The following is a 14625-nucleotide window of genomic DNA, read 5'->3' as shown; positions in this document are numbered from 1 at the left end:
ACTAATTCGGTCTCTACCATACTCAAACAGAAACGGGCAGAACTGAACCATAAGAAATCTCAATTCTGGAATTTTCTCAAACCACCATAGAAATCACCAAATCCTCCACACAAACCCACAAAAGTGATATATAAACCATCATTAACCCTTATTAGCATCTTGCAACATCAAAATCAACATTTCTACTCAATTGCTATAAGTTTCTACGAGAGTTCAAGGCTGCTTTACCTTCAAAAGATGGGTTCACTAGGTTGCACTTCAAGAACCAAGTTCCTTGGCTTTCTTTTGCTCTAACTCCCAAGCTTGTTGGATGGGTTGCACAAAACCAGAATTTTTCTCTTGTTCTTTCTCTTATGTCTCTCGGTTCTTCCTTTCTTCATTTCTTCCATAAGCTGGCCGAAACTTTGCTTGTTTCTTTTGGCTTTTGTCTTGCTGAGAAGATTAATACTAAGTCCCTTGGTCAAAGTCCACTACCTTTTTGATTAGCTAATCAAAATTAAGCTTAGGAATATCATGGTGCCTTTAGGAAGTCTGGCAACTTGTAATTAACCAAAAGTCACACTATAGCCCAATTAAATTCACAATCCTACCAATTTATTCCACAATTTACATACTTGATATATTCCAAAAACCTAATTACACCTCAATTACTCCACTAATCACCCAATCACTAGAATTACCTATAATAAAATATGTATTGTTATACATAAACTCAATTACTATGGTTTTGATTTAAATTTAAAATGTCCAATTAAAAAAATAATGTGTTAAAACAAGACAAAAGAAAGAAATCGAAATTTTAAAAGAACGAGGGAAAAGCATTGTCCTAAAATTCGGGGTATCACAATCTCCCCTCCTTAAAAGAATGTCGTCCTCGACATTCCAACTTGTACGAATCAAGTCAAGAGATCCCGCAAAAGTCAAACAAGCATTTCCAATCAAGCCTAATCCCACTTGTCTGATTCATTCCTACAAGAAATCACTGATATTTCATCAGACCCACAGTCCGGCATCCTAAACTTGAAGCCTAGGATACACTACAGAGATCGGAAACCTAAGCTCTGATACCAACTGTGACAGCCCCACCTCACCCTAAGGCGAACCAAAGAGTTCGGCGGACCGCCTGCCCAGCTCTCGCCAGGACTCAGTCGTTCACTACAATCCTCAAATAAATTACAAATTAAAGTCCAATATCACATGAAATGTTCCACAAATTCACATATCATAAGCGAAACGGAAACTAATTCTAAGCGTGGAACGTACACATACATCCACTTTTGAGTCCAAACAGTCACACTAGCCAACTATTACACAAAAGAGTCCAAATCTAACCTATACAAGATATATGTCATCCAGTCGCACGAATAACGTGATAAAAGCGCTTCCTTCGCCTCGAGCCCTGTGGAAGGGAAATAAAACGTTTTGGGATGAGCTAGAAGCTCAGCGAGTAACCAGTAAAAGCAGTCATCAAATCAGTTTCTCAATAGTTCATTTCAATGATGTCATGAATCAGTAATCCAATGTACACTTATTGCTCTCGTGAGCCCGTTAAATCATTGTACTTAAACATCCAACGCTCAAATTGATTCAGTAACAGTGAAACAGTAATAGGGAGCCACTTGCTCCAAGTAAACAGTGATGGAGACGTTGGTGTTCAGCACAAGACTTTCCAAGAACTCATTGGAGCCAAATCATGTCATGAATTCACATGCAAGCACACATGATATGCAATCGAGTAAATAATGCAAGAAACAGTTCATAAGGAGCTTTGGAAATAGTTTGGGTCACTCACCAACCACGGCTTTTAATCCTCATCCATCATAGACAGTGTTATTCTTAATTTTGATGATCACAAAAGCACTTTGAAATGTTTATCTAATTCTCTTCAAATATAAGTGTTTTTCTTTTTAGAGAATAAGGTACAAAGGTGTCAAGGAAAGAAAATCAACCAAAAGAAGAAGCAAAAATAGGGCACTCATATCGGACGTCCGAAAGGATGAAGAACATCAAGAAGGAAACTCTGTCGGACGCTCGTAAGGAAGCATCGGACGTCCTGAAGTATCGGACACATGCTTCGGACGCACATCAATCTCATCGGACGTCCTAAAAATTCCAGAAAGCTTTGATAACTCTCTGGACGACGTTCGGACACAGAAGCTCGGACGATAAAATCCCATCGGACGTCCGAACAACAACTTGACTGATTTTCGGACGATGGGATCGGACGATGACTAAGCTGTCGGACGTCCGACAGCCCCAACGGCTAGCTGACTCTTCATCTGCCTTCTATCCGTTGGAAGCATTAATGAAGCCCATTTTTGGTCCCCTTCAAATACAAACGATTCTGAACGAGAAAGCAACTTTTGCACACTTTGACTACAAGATCTAAAGAGATATTTTAGCTAGAAAATAGTCTCCCAAGCAAGATTTGTTCTCCTAGTGGTGTGAAGTTCTTGTAAGCTCTTCTCTTGTGTTTGAAATTTTCAATAGTGTAGCTTTGTTGAGGGTTATCTGAGTGAAAGTAAAACTTCCTAGCTTGACTAAGTGAGGCTTTGGGCAAGGAGGAAGTGATCCCTCCATTGTACATTGAGTTGATTATTGTTCATCAAAGAGAAGGTGCTCATCTTTGTGATTGGTCTTCAAGTTTGAGGAAAGCTTGGTAGACAATCGGTTTGATACTCTATCTTATTCTTTTGTTTAATAAAATTCTCATTGCTTATATATATCCTTATTTCTGATCAACATTGTTCTATTCTTTAAATTTACATGATTGATCTCTACTAGAAAAGAAGGTAAATTTTTATTAAGTAAAAAGTGCATAAACTCAATTAAGTTTTTAATCAACCTAATTCACCCCCCTCTTAGGTTGTCTTTGGGCCTTACAGATAGTTTTCCTCGATCAAGTCCAAGCTCTTCATTCTTCCAAGAATTAACCCAAACTCACAGCAATTAAACGTTCTCAAAGATTGGACAGCACTTCCCCTTAAATTCCTTATTTTCCATCCTACAGGACAATACAAATCACATCTCAACTCAATCACAATAAAGCCCCAAAGTCATACACAAAATCATCTCATTTCAATAGCCGTTCAATAGGCTCAAAGTCATACAAGTACGAAATCAAACTAGGAAAATGTCCGGAAATGAAGTTTAAGTTATAAAACAAAAGACAGATTTGCCGTCGCTTAGCGTAACGGGCAAAACCAAAGCTACGCTTATCGGATTGGGGTGAAATTTATACCGTTTCGAAGCTAAGACAAAGTCTACAACTTTGATGAAGACAACTCATTCCAGTTCATAGTGTATCTAAGTCAAAATTCCGGATTACAGAACCAAAATCTCACATTCGGGCTAGTTAACCGCATTATGCGTAAATGATAATAACTCAGGCTACCGAAGTCCGATTGAGGTGATTCCAGGGGCGTTGGAAAGCTAAGGCATAGCACTACAATTTTCATGTTTTGACTAAATGCTAGTTGAGTACGTATCAAGGTGAACAAATGCAACCGACTTGGTGCACTGTCAAAACTGTCCACTGACTTTACTCCTATGGCAGTCAGGGTATTTCGGTCTTTTCGCAGGATACGTTGCTCCGATTGAGCTGAAATTTTACAGGCAACTATAAAAACATCATTCCCTACAACTTTCATGTTTTGAGCTAAGACTAATTCGGTCTCTACCACTCTCAAACAGAAACGGGCAGAACTGAACCATAAGAAATCTCAATTCTGGAATTTTCTCAAACCACCATAGAAATCACCAAATCCTCCACACAAACCCACAAAAGTGATATATAAACCATCATTAACCCTTATTAGCATCTTGCAACATCAAAATCAACATTTCTACTCAATTGCTATAAGTTTCTACGAGAGTTCAAGGCTGCTTTACCTTCAAAAGATGGGTTCACTAGGTTGCACTTCAAGAACCAAGTTCCTTGGCTTTCTTTTGCTCTAACTCCCAAGCTTGTTGGATGGGTTGCACAAAACCAGAATTTTTCTCTTGTTCTTTCTCTTATGTCTCTCGGTTCTTCCTTTCTTCATTTCTTCCACAAGCTGGCCGAAACTTTGCTTGTTTCTTTTGGCTTTTGTCTTGCTGAGAAGATTAATACTAAGTCCCTTGGTCAAAGTCCACTACCTTTTTGATTAGCTAATCAAAATTAAGCTTAGGAATATCATGGTGCCTTTAGGAAGTCTGGCAACTTGTAATTAACCAAAAGTCACACTATAGCCCAATTAAATTCACAATCCTTCCAATTTATTCCACAATTTACATACTTGATATATTCCAAAAACCTAATTACACCTCAATTACTCCACTAATCACCCAATCACTAGAATTACCTATAATAAAATATGTATTGTTATACATAAACTCAATTACTAGGGTGTTGATTTAAATTTAAAATGTCCAATTAAAAAAATAATGTGTTAAAACAAGACAAAAGAAAGAAATCGAAATTTTAAAAGAACGAGGGAAAAGCATTGTCCTAAAATTCGTGATATCACAATCTCCCCTCCCTAAAAGAATGTCGTCCTCGACATTCCAACTTGTACGAATCAAGTCAAGAGATCCCGCAAAAGTCAAACAAGCATTTCCAATCAAGCCTAATCCCACTTGTCTGATTCATTCCTACAAGAAATCACTGATATTTCATCAGACCCACAGTCCGGCATCCTAAACTTGAAGCCTAGGATACACTACAGAGATCGGAAATCTAAGCTCTGATACCAACTGTGACAGCCCCACCTCACTCTAAGGCGAACCAAAGAGTTCGGCGGACCGTCTGCCCAGCTCTCGCCAGGACTCAGTCGTTCACTACAATCCTCAAATAAATTACAAATTAAACTCCAATATCACATGAAATGTTTCACAAATTCACATATCATAAGCGAAACGGAAACTAATTCTAAGCGTGGAACGTACACATACATCCACTTTTGAGTCCAAACAGTCACACTAGCCAACTATTACACAAAAGGGTCCAAATCTAACCTGTACAAGATATATGTCATCCAGTCGCACGAATAACGTGATAAAAGCGCTTCCTTCGCCTCGAGCCCTGTGGAAGGGAAATAAAACATTTTGGGATGAGCTAGAAGCTCAGCGAGTAAGGTATCAAAGTTTTAAGAATAAATCCTCTGTAAATTAGCAAAGTCAGGAGTTAAACGCAAGTTATTAAAGTTTTAAGAATTAATATCTCCCTCTGAAGCCTATCAAAAACAAGAAAATACCCTAACTTTGACATATTTATGAACTCTCTAGTCTTGTCATGATAAAGGAGACTGAAAAAAAAAAGCCAAACGAAATACTTGAAATAAATGGTAGGTCATGAATCATGATATCCCCATGAACATTTAATAAAAGGAGAAATCTAAATTCCTTTCCATTAATCAAATTAATTACAGATACACAGTGGAGTAACTGTCAGTAATTATTTAGAAAAACCCAAAACGGAAAAAGACAATTCAGTTAGTTATCGTTGTCTGCAGTTAAACAACAAAAGGACGGATAAGTCTGTGCAAGTGAGCCGGGCCCCACCCTCACCCACTCTTTAACTCCGCAATCCAAAAACCTGCTGCGGTCCCCACATCCAAACATCCCCTTACCAATACGTTCCTGCCTCGTCATCTGACGGAATTCCCGAAATACCCCTGTGTCGGTTATTCTTTGTCATCCATGAAATTCCTTCCTTCTTCCACCGCTTCCATTTCAACACCATAACCATTTGCTTTTTCTTCTCAGAAATATCAGAATAAACCCAAATCCTCCCCCTTCCTAACCCGGGCTCTCTCTTCTCTATTTTTTCCTTCAGGAAAGCGTGCATGCAGCCACGTTTTTGTTGATTTTGACATCTCTTTTTCATTTTTTATTGCTTTAAAACAGTGCAAAAGAGATGAGCTAAATAGAGTTGGAGAAGAGGGAGTTGAGGGATCTGCAGAAATATGCTTTTAAGCCTTCAGGTATATGTATTATTCATCATGGCACAAATTTTTTTTCTGTAAATTTAATCAAAGCCATTGCATCTTGTTTACATTTTTGGTCCGCAGGAAGAAGCGTGAAGGGACAATGATGTTAGTGAGAATTAAACCATCCTTATTCGCCTAGGAATATAGACCCTTTTGATTAGTAATATGTACCGGATCCTATGCCATGTTAAATGTTTTTATTTCTGTTGCTTTTTCTGTTATTTTTATGTTTTTGTTTTGGCATATTCTGTTATGATGAAGACATGTATTGGCTTTTCAGGTTGTTGATCAATTGGTTTGTTATGTTTTGCATTTGTTAATATGAGGGTTGGTTAGAATGTTGGTTTGGATAATGGTTACTGGTATAGTACTTCTGTGGCTTTTGTGGGTACGAGTTTGATATACCAACAAAAGTTTAATGGTATAGTACTTCTGAGGCTTTTGTGGGGTTTTCTTGTTTTTGTTTGGTATCATATTCTAGTATGGGTATACATCTTTGGTGCATCCTCTTTCTGTTGGAGGATTTTGCAACATTATTCATCTCAATTATTTGATTTTTTTTTGTTGCAATTCTGATGTACTCCATTTTTGTTTTATGTTTGTCGGTTGGAACGAGAAGTTGCTCTTTGGTGCGATTGGCGTTCACATTGTGTTCCTGTCACTCAAAATGTTAAGCAATGACAGTATTTTGCTTGGTTGTTGCTGATCTCTTAACATAAATGTGAATTTCTGCCCAAGAAATGATTTTTATCTCTTTCCAATTGCTTACGCATGTAACTCTTGGTGGTATTATCACGTTATAAAGCTCGTGTATTTCTTACTGACCTATTCTTTTACTTGATTGGATTTTTTTGCAGTAAAGATTTTTTTTTTCTTTTGAAATAATGTAGGATTACTACTTTGTGCATTTAGTTTTGTAATGCTACGCTGCTTTGTTTTCTTGAAGGTCCGCTGATCAGGGATGGGGAAGAAAGGGGGCTGGTTTTCTGCAGTGAAAAGGGTGCTTAGTCCTGAATCAAATGAAAAGAAAGATAAGGTAGGGTACTTGAACGCCTAAAAATTTTCTTTTTTCATGCTTTGACTGATTGAAAGTTTATTCATCATTTCATTTTTGTTGAATTTTTTCAACTAGAAAACCCGTAAATCGAAAAGATGGTTTGGAAGACAGAGGAGCGCGGATTTGGATGCTGTACAAACAGAAAATGCAATCGCAACTCCTGCAGCCTCATCTACTGTGGAGGAAGTAAAATTGACTGAAGCTGAAAATGAGCAGAATAAACATGCCTATTCTGTTGCTCTTGCCACTGCCGTGGCAGCAGAAGCAGCTGTAGCAGCTGCTAAGGCAGCAGCAGAGATTGTTCGGCTCACAGCTGCAGCTCATTATTCTGGCAAATCAAAGGACGAAATTGCTGCTATCAAGATTCAAACAGCTTTTCGTGGATACATGGTGACATTAGTGGTTCCTTTTGTTGGCACTTGAAATTGTTCAGTGATCATATGTATGCAGACACATTAGCTGGGCATGCATTTGTTGTCTTCCATAAAGAACCTCAAATATTCGTAGTCGTTGCCTTTCATGAACCTTCTACTTGCCACAGAAAAGAAAGACCTCGAATCAAGTTGAGAAATTTAACTTTTTTTTGACAAAGTCCTGAGTATAATCGAGTTAATTACTATGCGTTATCTACTATCGGTCAAGCTTAATTGTCATGGTTCTGGTTAGAGGTTAGTTATGCATTTCATGCCTCCCTGGAGGATACTTGCAGGCATTTATTATGTGACATGACTCCTTGCATTTCATAGTGTGATTTATGACATCTTAGGCAAGAAGGGCATTGCGGGCTTTAAGAGGATTGGTGAGGTTGAAAACTATGGTTCAAGGGCAATCTGTCAAACGTCAAGCAACAACCACCTTAAGATGCATGCAGGCCCTCGCCCATGTGCAATCTCAGATTCATGCAAGGAGAATCAGAATGTCAGAGGAGAATGAGGCTCTCCAGAGACAGATCCAACAGAAGCGTGAGAAGGAGCTTGAGAAGCTGAGAACATCTGTAAGTGTTCCCCAGCCACCCCCCCCCCCCCCCCCCGGTGGGGGATTTTAAGGGAATATGTAGGTTATACACTACTATCACTGCACCTCCACAATTTTTGTGCTTTCCAAATTGTCTAGTACAAGAGAGCTCTAGATTTTTAACATCTGTAAAGATCCACTCACTGCTATGCCTCTTGTTTTTTCACATGCTAATTATCACCTGTAGCTGGCAATTCTGTATGCGTTGCTCATTCAGATGTGAATCAGTTTAGGCTGCAAAAGCTTCTGGAATTGGACAAGAATATACATATCTTAATTTATATCAACACTGACATTTTTGTATCTACTGGATTATGTGTGGGCAGCAGCAAAACCAGTGCAACATGATAACTTGTAGAGACCTTAAGTATGAAAGATATGAAGCTGATGCTCTTGAATTAGATTTAACCTTCCTGTGTGGGCTCTTAGATTTATTTCAAGTTAAATAGAACATCTGGAGTTCCTTCAATTGTTGATCCAACGTTGATTTACTTATTTGTGCCTTGAATGAGAAGAAATTTCTTATGCTTGAATCACCCCAAATAGTGCAAGCTCATATGTGTAATGTGGATGTAAAGCAAGGTTTTCTGTCTTGTTTCTTCGTTTTGATTACAAGTGGGATCAAGATAATTGTGAAAATTTATGACAGATTGGAGATAACTGGAATGACAGCACTCAATCAAAGGAGCAACACGAAGCAACCCTGCAGAGCAAGCACGAAGCAGCTATTAGAAGGGAAAGGGCATTGGCTTATGCATATTCGCATCAGGTACCTTACTTTTGTCATTTCTTGTACTTCCTTAAGATCAGTTGCTTATTCTTTCTGGCATTGGAAGAGCCATCCTCCAGATTTCGTCTATCTATCAGAATCTACAAGTGAAAAGCATAATCCTTTTGATGTTTTAGCAGGAACAATGGACATAATATTGCATATTTATGCATTACTAAAACACACCATAGTATGTTTAGCCGGTTGTTAACTAGTCCTTTTTTCCTGCACTTCCTTGTAGTTGTAGGAAGTTACAGCCCTTGAAGTTTAAGTTGCTCTTTGCACTTTTTACCTTGTTCAGTTTCTTAATTGTTATGCATCATGCTTTTGATTTAAATCATATATCAATCTTACAGCAATTCTTAAATTCCGTGAGTTATTTTCTATGGTCATTTGTATCTGAACCATTATTCTGAATCTATAAGTTGTTGCTGCAAATCTTCAAGAAATATTATACAAATTTGGATTCCATGAAGCCATTTATCATGTCTACATATAATGTGGACAAGGTTACATTCTTCACCAGAGATGGTATATGAGTGATGTTTCTGTGCATTTTATTTCCCCTGCATAGAAGCATTAGAGTGATGGATTTCTTGAGTGGAGTCCAATTTCTAGCTCTCTCGCTTTCACTTGATAAGTGAAATTGTAAGGCAGGGTTGCTATGCTAAAATGTTCGTTGTGCAACTTCTTTTTGGAAATTATCTTTGAACATAGAGTAAATAATCTCTGTCTCAGCAAACACGGAGAAACTCTTCTAAATCTGCAAACCAGACGTTCATGGATCCAAACAATCCTCAGTGGGGGTGGAGTTGGTTAGAGCGATGGATGGCTGCCCGGCCTTGGGAATCAAAAACTGCAGTTGACAAAGAGCTCAACAGTGATCGTGCTTCTCTAAAGAGTGCAACCCGAGCTGCTTCTGTTGGGGAATTCCGCCCATACTATGATGATAATAAGCCTTCTCCATCTGCTCATAGGCAAAGCCGCCCTCCAAGTCGTCAATCACCTTCAACTCCCCATTCAAAGACACCAACCTCGTCCTACATTACAGGAAAGATGAGGTCACCAAGTGTAAAAGGAAGTAACCGTTTGGATGAAGACTCTAGAAGCTTCTGCAGTGCACAGTCAGATTTCCAACGGAGGCATAGTATAGCTGGTTCTTCAGTGAGGGATGATGAGAGCCTTGCAAGCTCTCCTGCAGTTCCTAGCTACATGGCCCCTACGCATTCAGCTAAAGCCAAGTCCAGGTTACCAAGCCCCATGGGTTTGGAAAACAATGGGACACCAGACAAAGGATCAGTTAGTTCTTCGAGGAAGAGGTTATCTTTCTCCACTTCTCCTGCTACCGCAAGGAGGCACTCTGGGTCCCCTAAGATGGATGCCAGCTCTGTTAAAGACATCAATGCTACCTCATGAGGATGAAAGCCAGCCAATGACAAATGTAGATATGAGAAGACATCAATGTTTATATAAACTTAAGACAGCTGGTATGATTTTGAAATAACATATAACCAATCGAACAATTCGAGCTGTTTTCGACCTCTTGGACAATTTGAGAAGAATGAATAGAGTGAAAACTGAATGAGAAGAACTGTTAGTGATCTCAGGTGAAAAAGGTGTCGCTTTGGATTCTGAAATTTATCAGTTTGGATAGCAACCTATATTTGATGTATATTTTTGGCTTCAAGATGATCTTATCTGGGAATTCTTTGATATATATGCTGCTTCAGTTCTGTGAATAATGGGGTAATGTAAACATTTGGTGATGTTCAGTTGGAGGATAGACATTTCAGCTTGTCGTGTACAAGGTTTATATATTAGCCCTGATAGTAAAGCAAGCTTGTCACAAAAGGTGCATAGACAAATATTTGCTTCTCTGTACTCACATGTTTCCTTGCAGTCTCTCTGGAGTTGTTTTCAGGCATCCGGTTCCAATAAACGAAAATTTTGTCAAATTGCACTCATATAATGCAGTTCAGATTTTCCACTGCCAAATGGTACGGGATAAAAAGGATGCTTGTAGTTTGCTTCGAGTTCACACATTCATCATAAGAAAGCCAACACCGACATTACCTCCACCCCCATCCCCACTTTCTCCCTAAAAAAAACCCCCAGTCCCCCAGTGGGTGAAAAATCGCTGAAACAAACCCATGAGTTTGAGGTAACTAGTAAGCAAATTGTTGATGCGAATGGGAGGTCACAAGTTTGGCTCCTGCATATAGCACTTTGAAAAACTTTGGGTTAGACCTTCAGTCGAATTTTGCAGGCACTCCTTGAATGCGAATGCGAATTAATCTCACTGAAAGTAGGGATATCGGGTGCTCAAAGCAAAAAAAGAAAAAAAAAATTGCTGAAACTTTATGCATATCTGCCTCTAATACTTTTGATCTTTGGCCGGTGCGCTGTTATTATCACTTTGAATTGTTATTTTTTTTTATATATGCATTTTTTCAATCATTTTATTATTTCGCATACATCAAATTACTATAATATATTTTTTCATTAAAACTCAAAAGAAAAAGTGAAAACAGGTTCTCAGCCCCTAGTACTTTACACCTGGATTCAATTTCATTGATTAACAACTGGAAAATGGAAGACGTGGGGCAGTATCAGGCAGAGCCTCTACCCTTTCTTCCTTCGCTATTTGGTTCGATTGGTAGTGGGTTTCACTTTCACTGAGAACTACAACCCAACAATTAAACATAAGAAATTCAGAGATTAAAGTCTAACCAACGGATTCAGTCAATTAGCTACTGTTCTATTCGACTCTGGATTTTTTTAAAAATTTTTTAAAGCATATTTTCAGCACATTTCTCTGGGATGTTGCTAGCAAGACGACGCGTGGCATTGCCCACTTCTGTAATTGGACCAAATCAGCCGTGTTTGGATTGCAATTCTTTGAAGTTTTTATAGAGATATATATATATGATTAAAAAATACTTACGAAAAAATGTAAAGATTTTTTTATGGAAAATTCGTTTCCAAACAAGGTTGCAGCGCTTGATAATCAAACGAACCACAACTCAAGTCAAAAGCCTGTCTTTGGTGGTGATCTTCCAGAACGCACTCAAGAAACTTGACCCGGCAAGTCCAGAATTCAGAAGCTTCATTCCAAGACAAACCTCGGCCTTGCACCATTTGATGCAATCCCCAACCCAGTTCTCCATTGCTTCCAAATATGGTAATTAAGCTTCTAATTTTGTATATACTCCTTTGAATTAAAGTTTCAATCATTTCTATTAGCCATCACTAGTTTCTTTTACAGTAGTATCTTTATTATTTGGCTAAGTATTCAACTGGGTTTTTCCTCCCTCTTCTTGTTATTCTTGTTTGGTTCCTTAATTTAATATTTTTTTTTATTATTTCTCTGTGATTCATCAGCCCCATTTCTTTCACATGTTTTAATTTCTGCTATCAGCCTTTTGAGTTTGCTTATACAAAATTTCTAAGAGGAAAGCATGTTGCATTGAAATTAGATTAATAAGTGAATCTAGCTATTCGAAGCTTGTGAAATTTGTAAGGAGTGGAACAAACCATTTTGGTTCGTTAACATAATAGTTGCAACCATTTGCAGTGTGTTTCCTGAATTTAACGAATATATTTTGTATTCATGGAAGGTGGCATTTTCCATGAGGAATCTTGAAAATGGATATCCGTCCAAAATCCTTTCATTACTTGGTAATTATTGTGTTTTCTCTTGTAGACGAGTGGCTAAAGAGTTCTACCGCCAAAAAAAAGAAAAAAGAAAGGCTAAAGAGACCTTCATCTCCACGACATGGATCACAGTCACCAATCCAGTGGATAGTGTTTAGTAGTAGCTGGTAGTGGCTGAGAGAGTACCTTAGGAACTATGATTCTGTGGATTTTTTTTCTATGGTAGACAAGAATTAGTGAGCTTCTAAATATTCTTCAGGCTACCCCATTTCTGGCTGGACTTGCAGTGGCTGCGACAGCTCTAGCCGGTAGATATGGAATTCAGGCTTGGCAAGCGTTTAAGGCACGTTCGCCAAAATCTACAACCCGAAAGTTTTATGAAGGTGGCTTTCAACCTAAAATGACCAGAAGGGAAGCAGCTCTCATCCTGGGCATTAGGTAAGCAACTCATCTGCTGAAATGTTTGGTTCAAGGGAAGTTGGAAGGCCATAGTTCACTTTCTCTGCTGGAGGTTATCCAGATGCCTCAGACATGTTATGCATTAACAAGAAATGTGTTTTAACCTTGAATTATATTTGGTGAAGTAATTTCAAGGAATATGTCAAAAACCTCTAGAGCATACATGATGCTGGGGGTCATATTAGATAATTGATTTGAAATGAAGGCTTCTTACTTACTACAGACAAATCCATGTTGATGAAGTGACATGGTTCTGCTAATTCATTTCTTATACAGTGGGAAATTCGCAAGAACTTGCTGAACATCATGATCATTCTCATGTTGTTGAAGAAGATGGTTAGTGAAATGGAATAGTGAAGTAATTGAGAAAGACAAAAGCTATCACACAGTGGACTGAAGTATATAGCTGGATTTTATAATGAAGATGGCATGTGTTTTCCAACACTTGCAGTTGCTCCTGCCTTCCTTCCATACCAGAATGTTGGCGGGCAGGGTTAAAGGCTTGGGCAACTTAAGGGAGGATCAAAAATTAAACAAAACAACTTGAGGGAAAAAATGATAAAAGGAACATTTGCATAATGGGGTCCTGAAATCAAGAGCCAAATGGTCTTTAATAAGGATTCCAATTAGTCTCTTAAAATTCATTTTTCTATTTTCAAATGAAACTTCCTGGAGTTATCGGCTAATAGGTATCTAATTGCAAATGGTAGAAACTCAATTATCCTTAATGTGTAGCTGTCAGAGAAGGCATGTCTATGTTTGTAAAGAGCAAGATTTAGAATGAAGGCTGGGAGCTACTTGAAGACGAACTTCATCAGAACAAATAATTTTAAACTTTTGGAGTTCATAAATCAGAATTCAGAGGTAGTCAGGGCACGGTATAGACTGTTCTATGAGCTAGGCAGTCCACTCTATCAATATTAGCTGACTGGCCAGCTTTGTGCTGTTCTGTCAACTTTCATTGTATTAATCTGTTCACAAAATCATTTTTGTTGGCAACATATTTACACTCCAAATCACATCAAAAAACTTTTTTTGCACATGCTGTCAAATCCACTCAGAAGGTGAATGTAGTTACAAAAACAAGAAAAAACGGTCTGCATTACCAATAAAAGGAGTGCAGCATGGCTGTGCTGGGAGTCCACTATAATTGCTAGCTAAAAGCCAGAGTAGATAACATACATATATAACTTCTATGACTAGCAGCTTAATGGTGGCAGTTCAAGTTGCTAATGCAACTTAAAGTAAAACATAGGGGTTTGTAAATCCTTACTCTGGCTGTTTCAATCCTCTGCACCTAGTCTAACCCGGTTTGACTGGTACTCAAGTATAAATGGTATGCAACCAGGAATATGAGATTCAGTTCCTTTTGTGGCCTAAATTGAAATGCACTAAGAGAATGACTCTCTTTGCATATGATCATGCCAAGATCCTCTGAACGTGGAAGTTTCTTATTCTAAATGCATGTTGCATGTTGCATGTTGCATGTTGCATGTTGCATGTTGCATGTTGCATGGTTGAACTAAATTCAGCAACTGTATAGACTTTGATGTTACCCATATTATTGTGCAAAGATCCACTTAACGTGGTTGTTTCTTATTCTAAATGTGTCTTGCATGGTTGAACTGAATTCAGCAACTATGTAGACTTTGACGTTACCCAATATTATCTTCCGTTGAGTAACAATACTATCTCTTCTTGTA

At 38.2% G+C, this 14625-nt stretch overlaps 1 protein-coding gene across 2 annotated transcripts; it reads left to right on the top strand.

Moving 5' to 3' along the window:
• Positions 1 to 5716: 5716 nt before the first annotated feature.
• Positions 5717 to 10674, top strand: LOC113768759 (protein IQ-DOMAIN 1-like). Of its 2 annotated transcripts, none has more exons than XM_027313228.1 (6): positions 5717 to 5963; positions 6916 to 7005; positions 7102 to 7416; positions 7793 to 8020; positions 8690 to 8809; positions 9548 to 10674. In XM_027313228.1, the coding sequence occupies exons 2-6, from the start codon at positions 6931 to 6933 to the stop codon at positions 10223 to 10225; spliced, it is 1416 nt and encodes a 471-aa protein (XP_027169029.1). In that variant the 5' UTR covers positions 5717 to 5963; positions 6916 to 6930; the 3' UTR covers positions 10226 to 10674. The 2 variants fall into 2 exon arrangements, with proteins under 2 accessions (XP_027169029.1, XP_027169030.1); XM_027313229.1 differs by lacking the exon at positions 5717 to 5963 and adding an exon at positions 6618 to 6690.
• Positions 10675 to 14625: the final 3951 nt, after the last annotated feature.

Source organism: Coffea eugenioides, chromosome 4, assembly GCF_003713205.1.
Source record: "Coffea eugenioides isolate CCC68of chromosome 4, Ceug_1.0, whole genome shotgun sequence".
Lineage (NCBI taxonomy): Eukaryota > Viridiplantae > Streptophyta > Magnoliopsida > Gentianales > Rubiaceae > Coffea > Coffea eugenioides.
Note: the sequence above shows the minus strand (reverse complement) of the source record. Positions and strands in the feature narration are given on the sequence as shown.

What these genes read in the sequence shown, in the direction of transcription:
- LOC113768759 (XM_027313228.1), top strand. Translation starts at nt 6,931, where the DNA reads ATGGGGAAGAAAGGGGGCTGGTTTTCTGCAGTGAAAAGGGTGCTTAGT. An exon ending in CAAATGAAAAGAAAGATAAG is followed by an intron (nt 7,006 to 7,101) that starts GTAGGGTACTTG and finishes TTTTTCAACTAG; the next exon opens with AAAACCCGTAAATCGAAAAG. An exon ending in TTGAGAAGCTGAGAACATCT is followed by an intron (nt 8,021 to 8,689) that starts GTAAGTGTTCCC and finishes AATTTATGACAG; the next exon opens with ATTGGAGATAACTGGAATGA.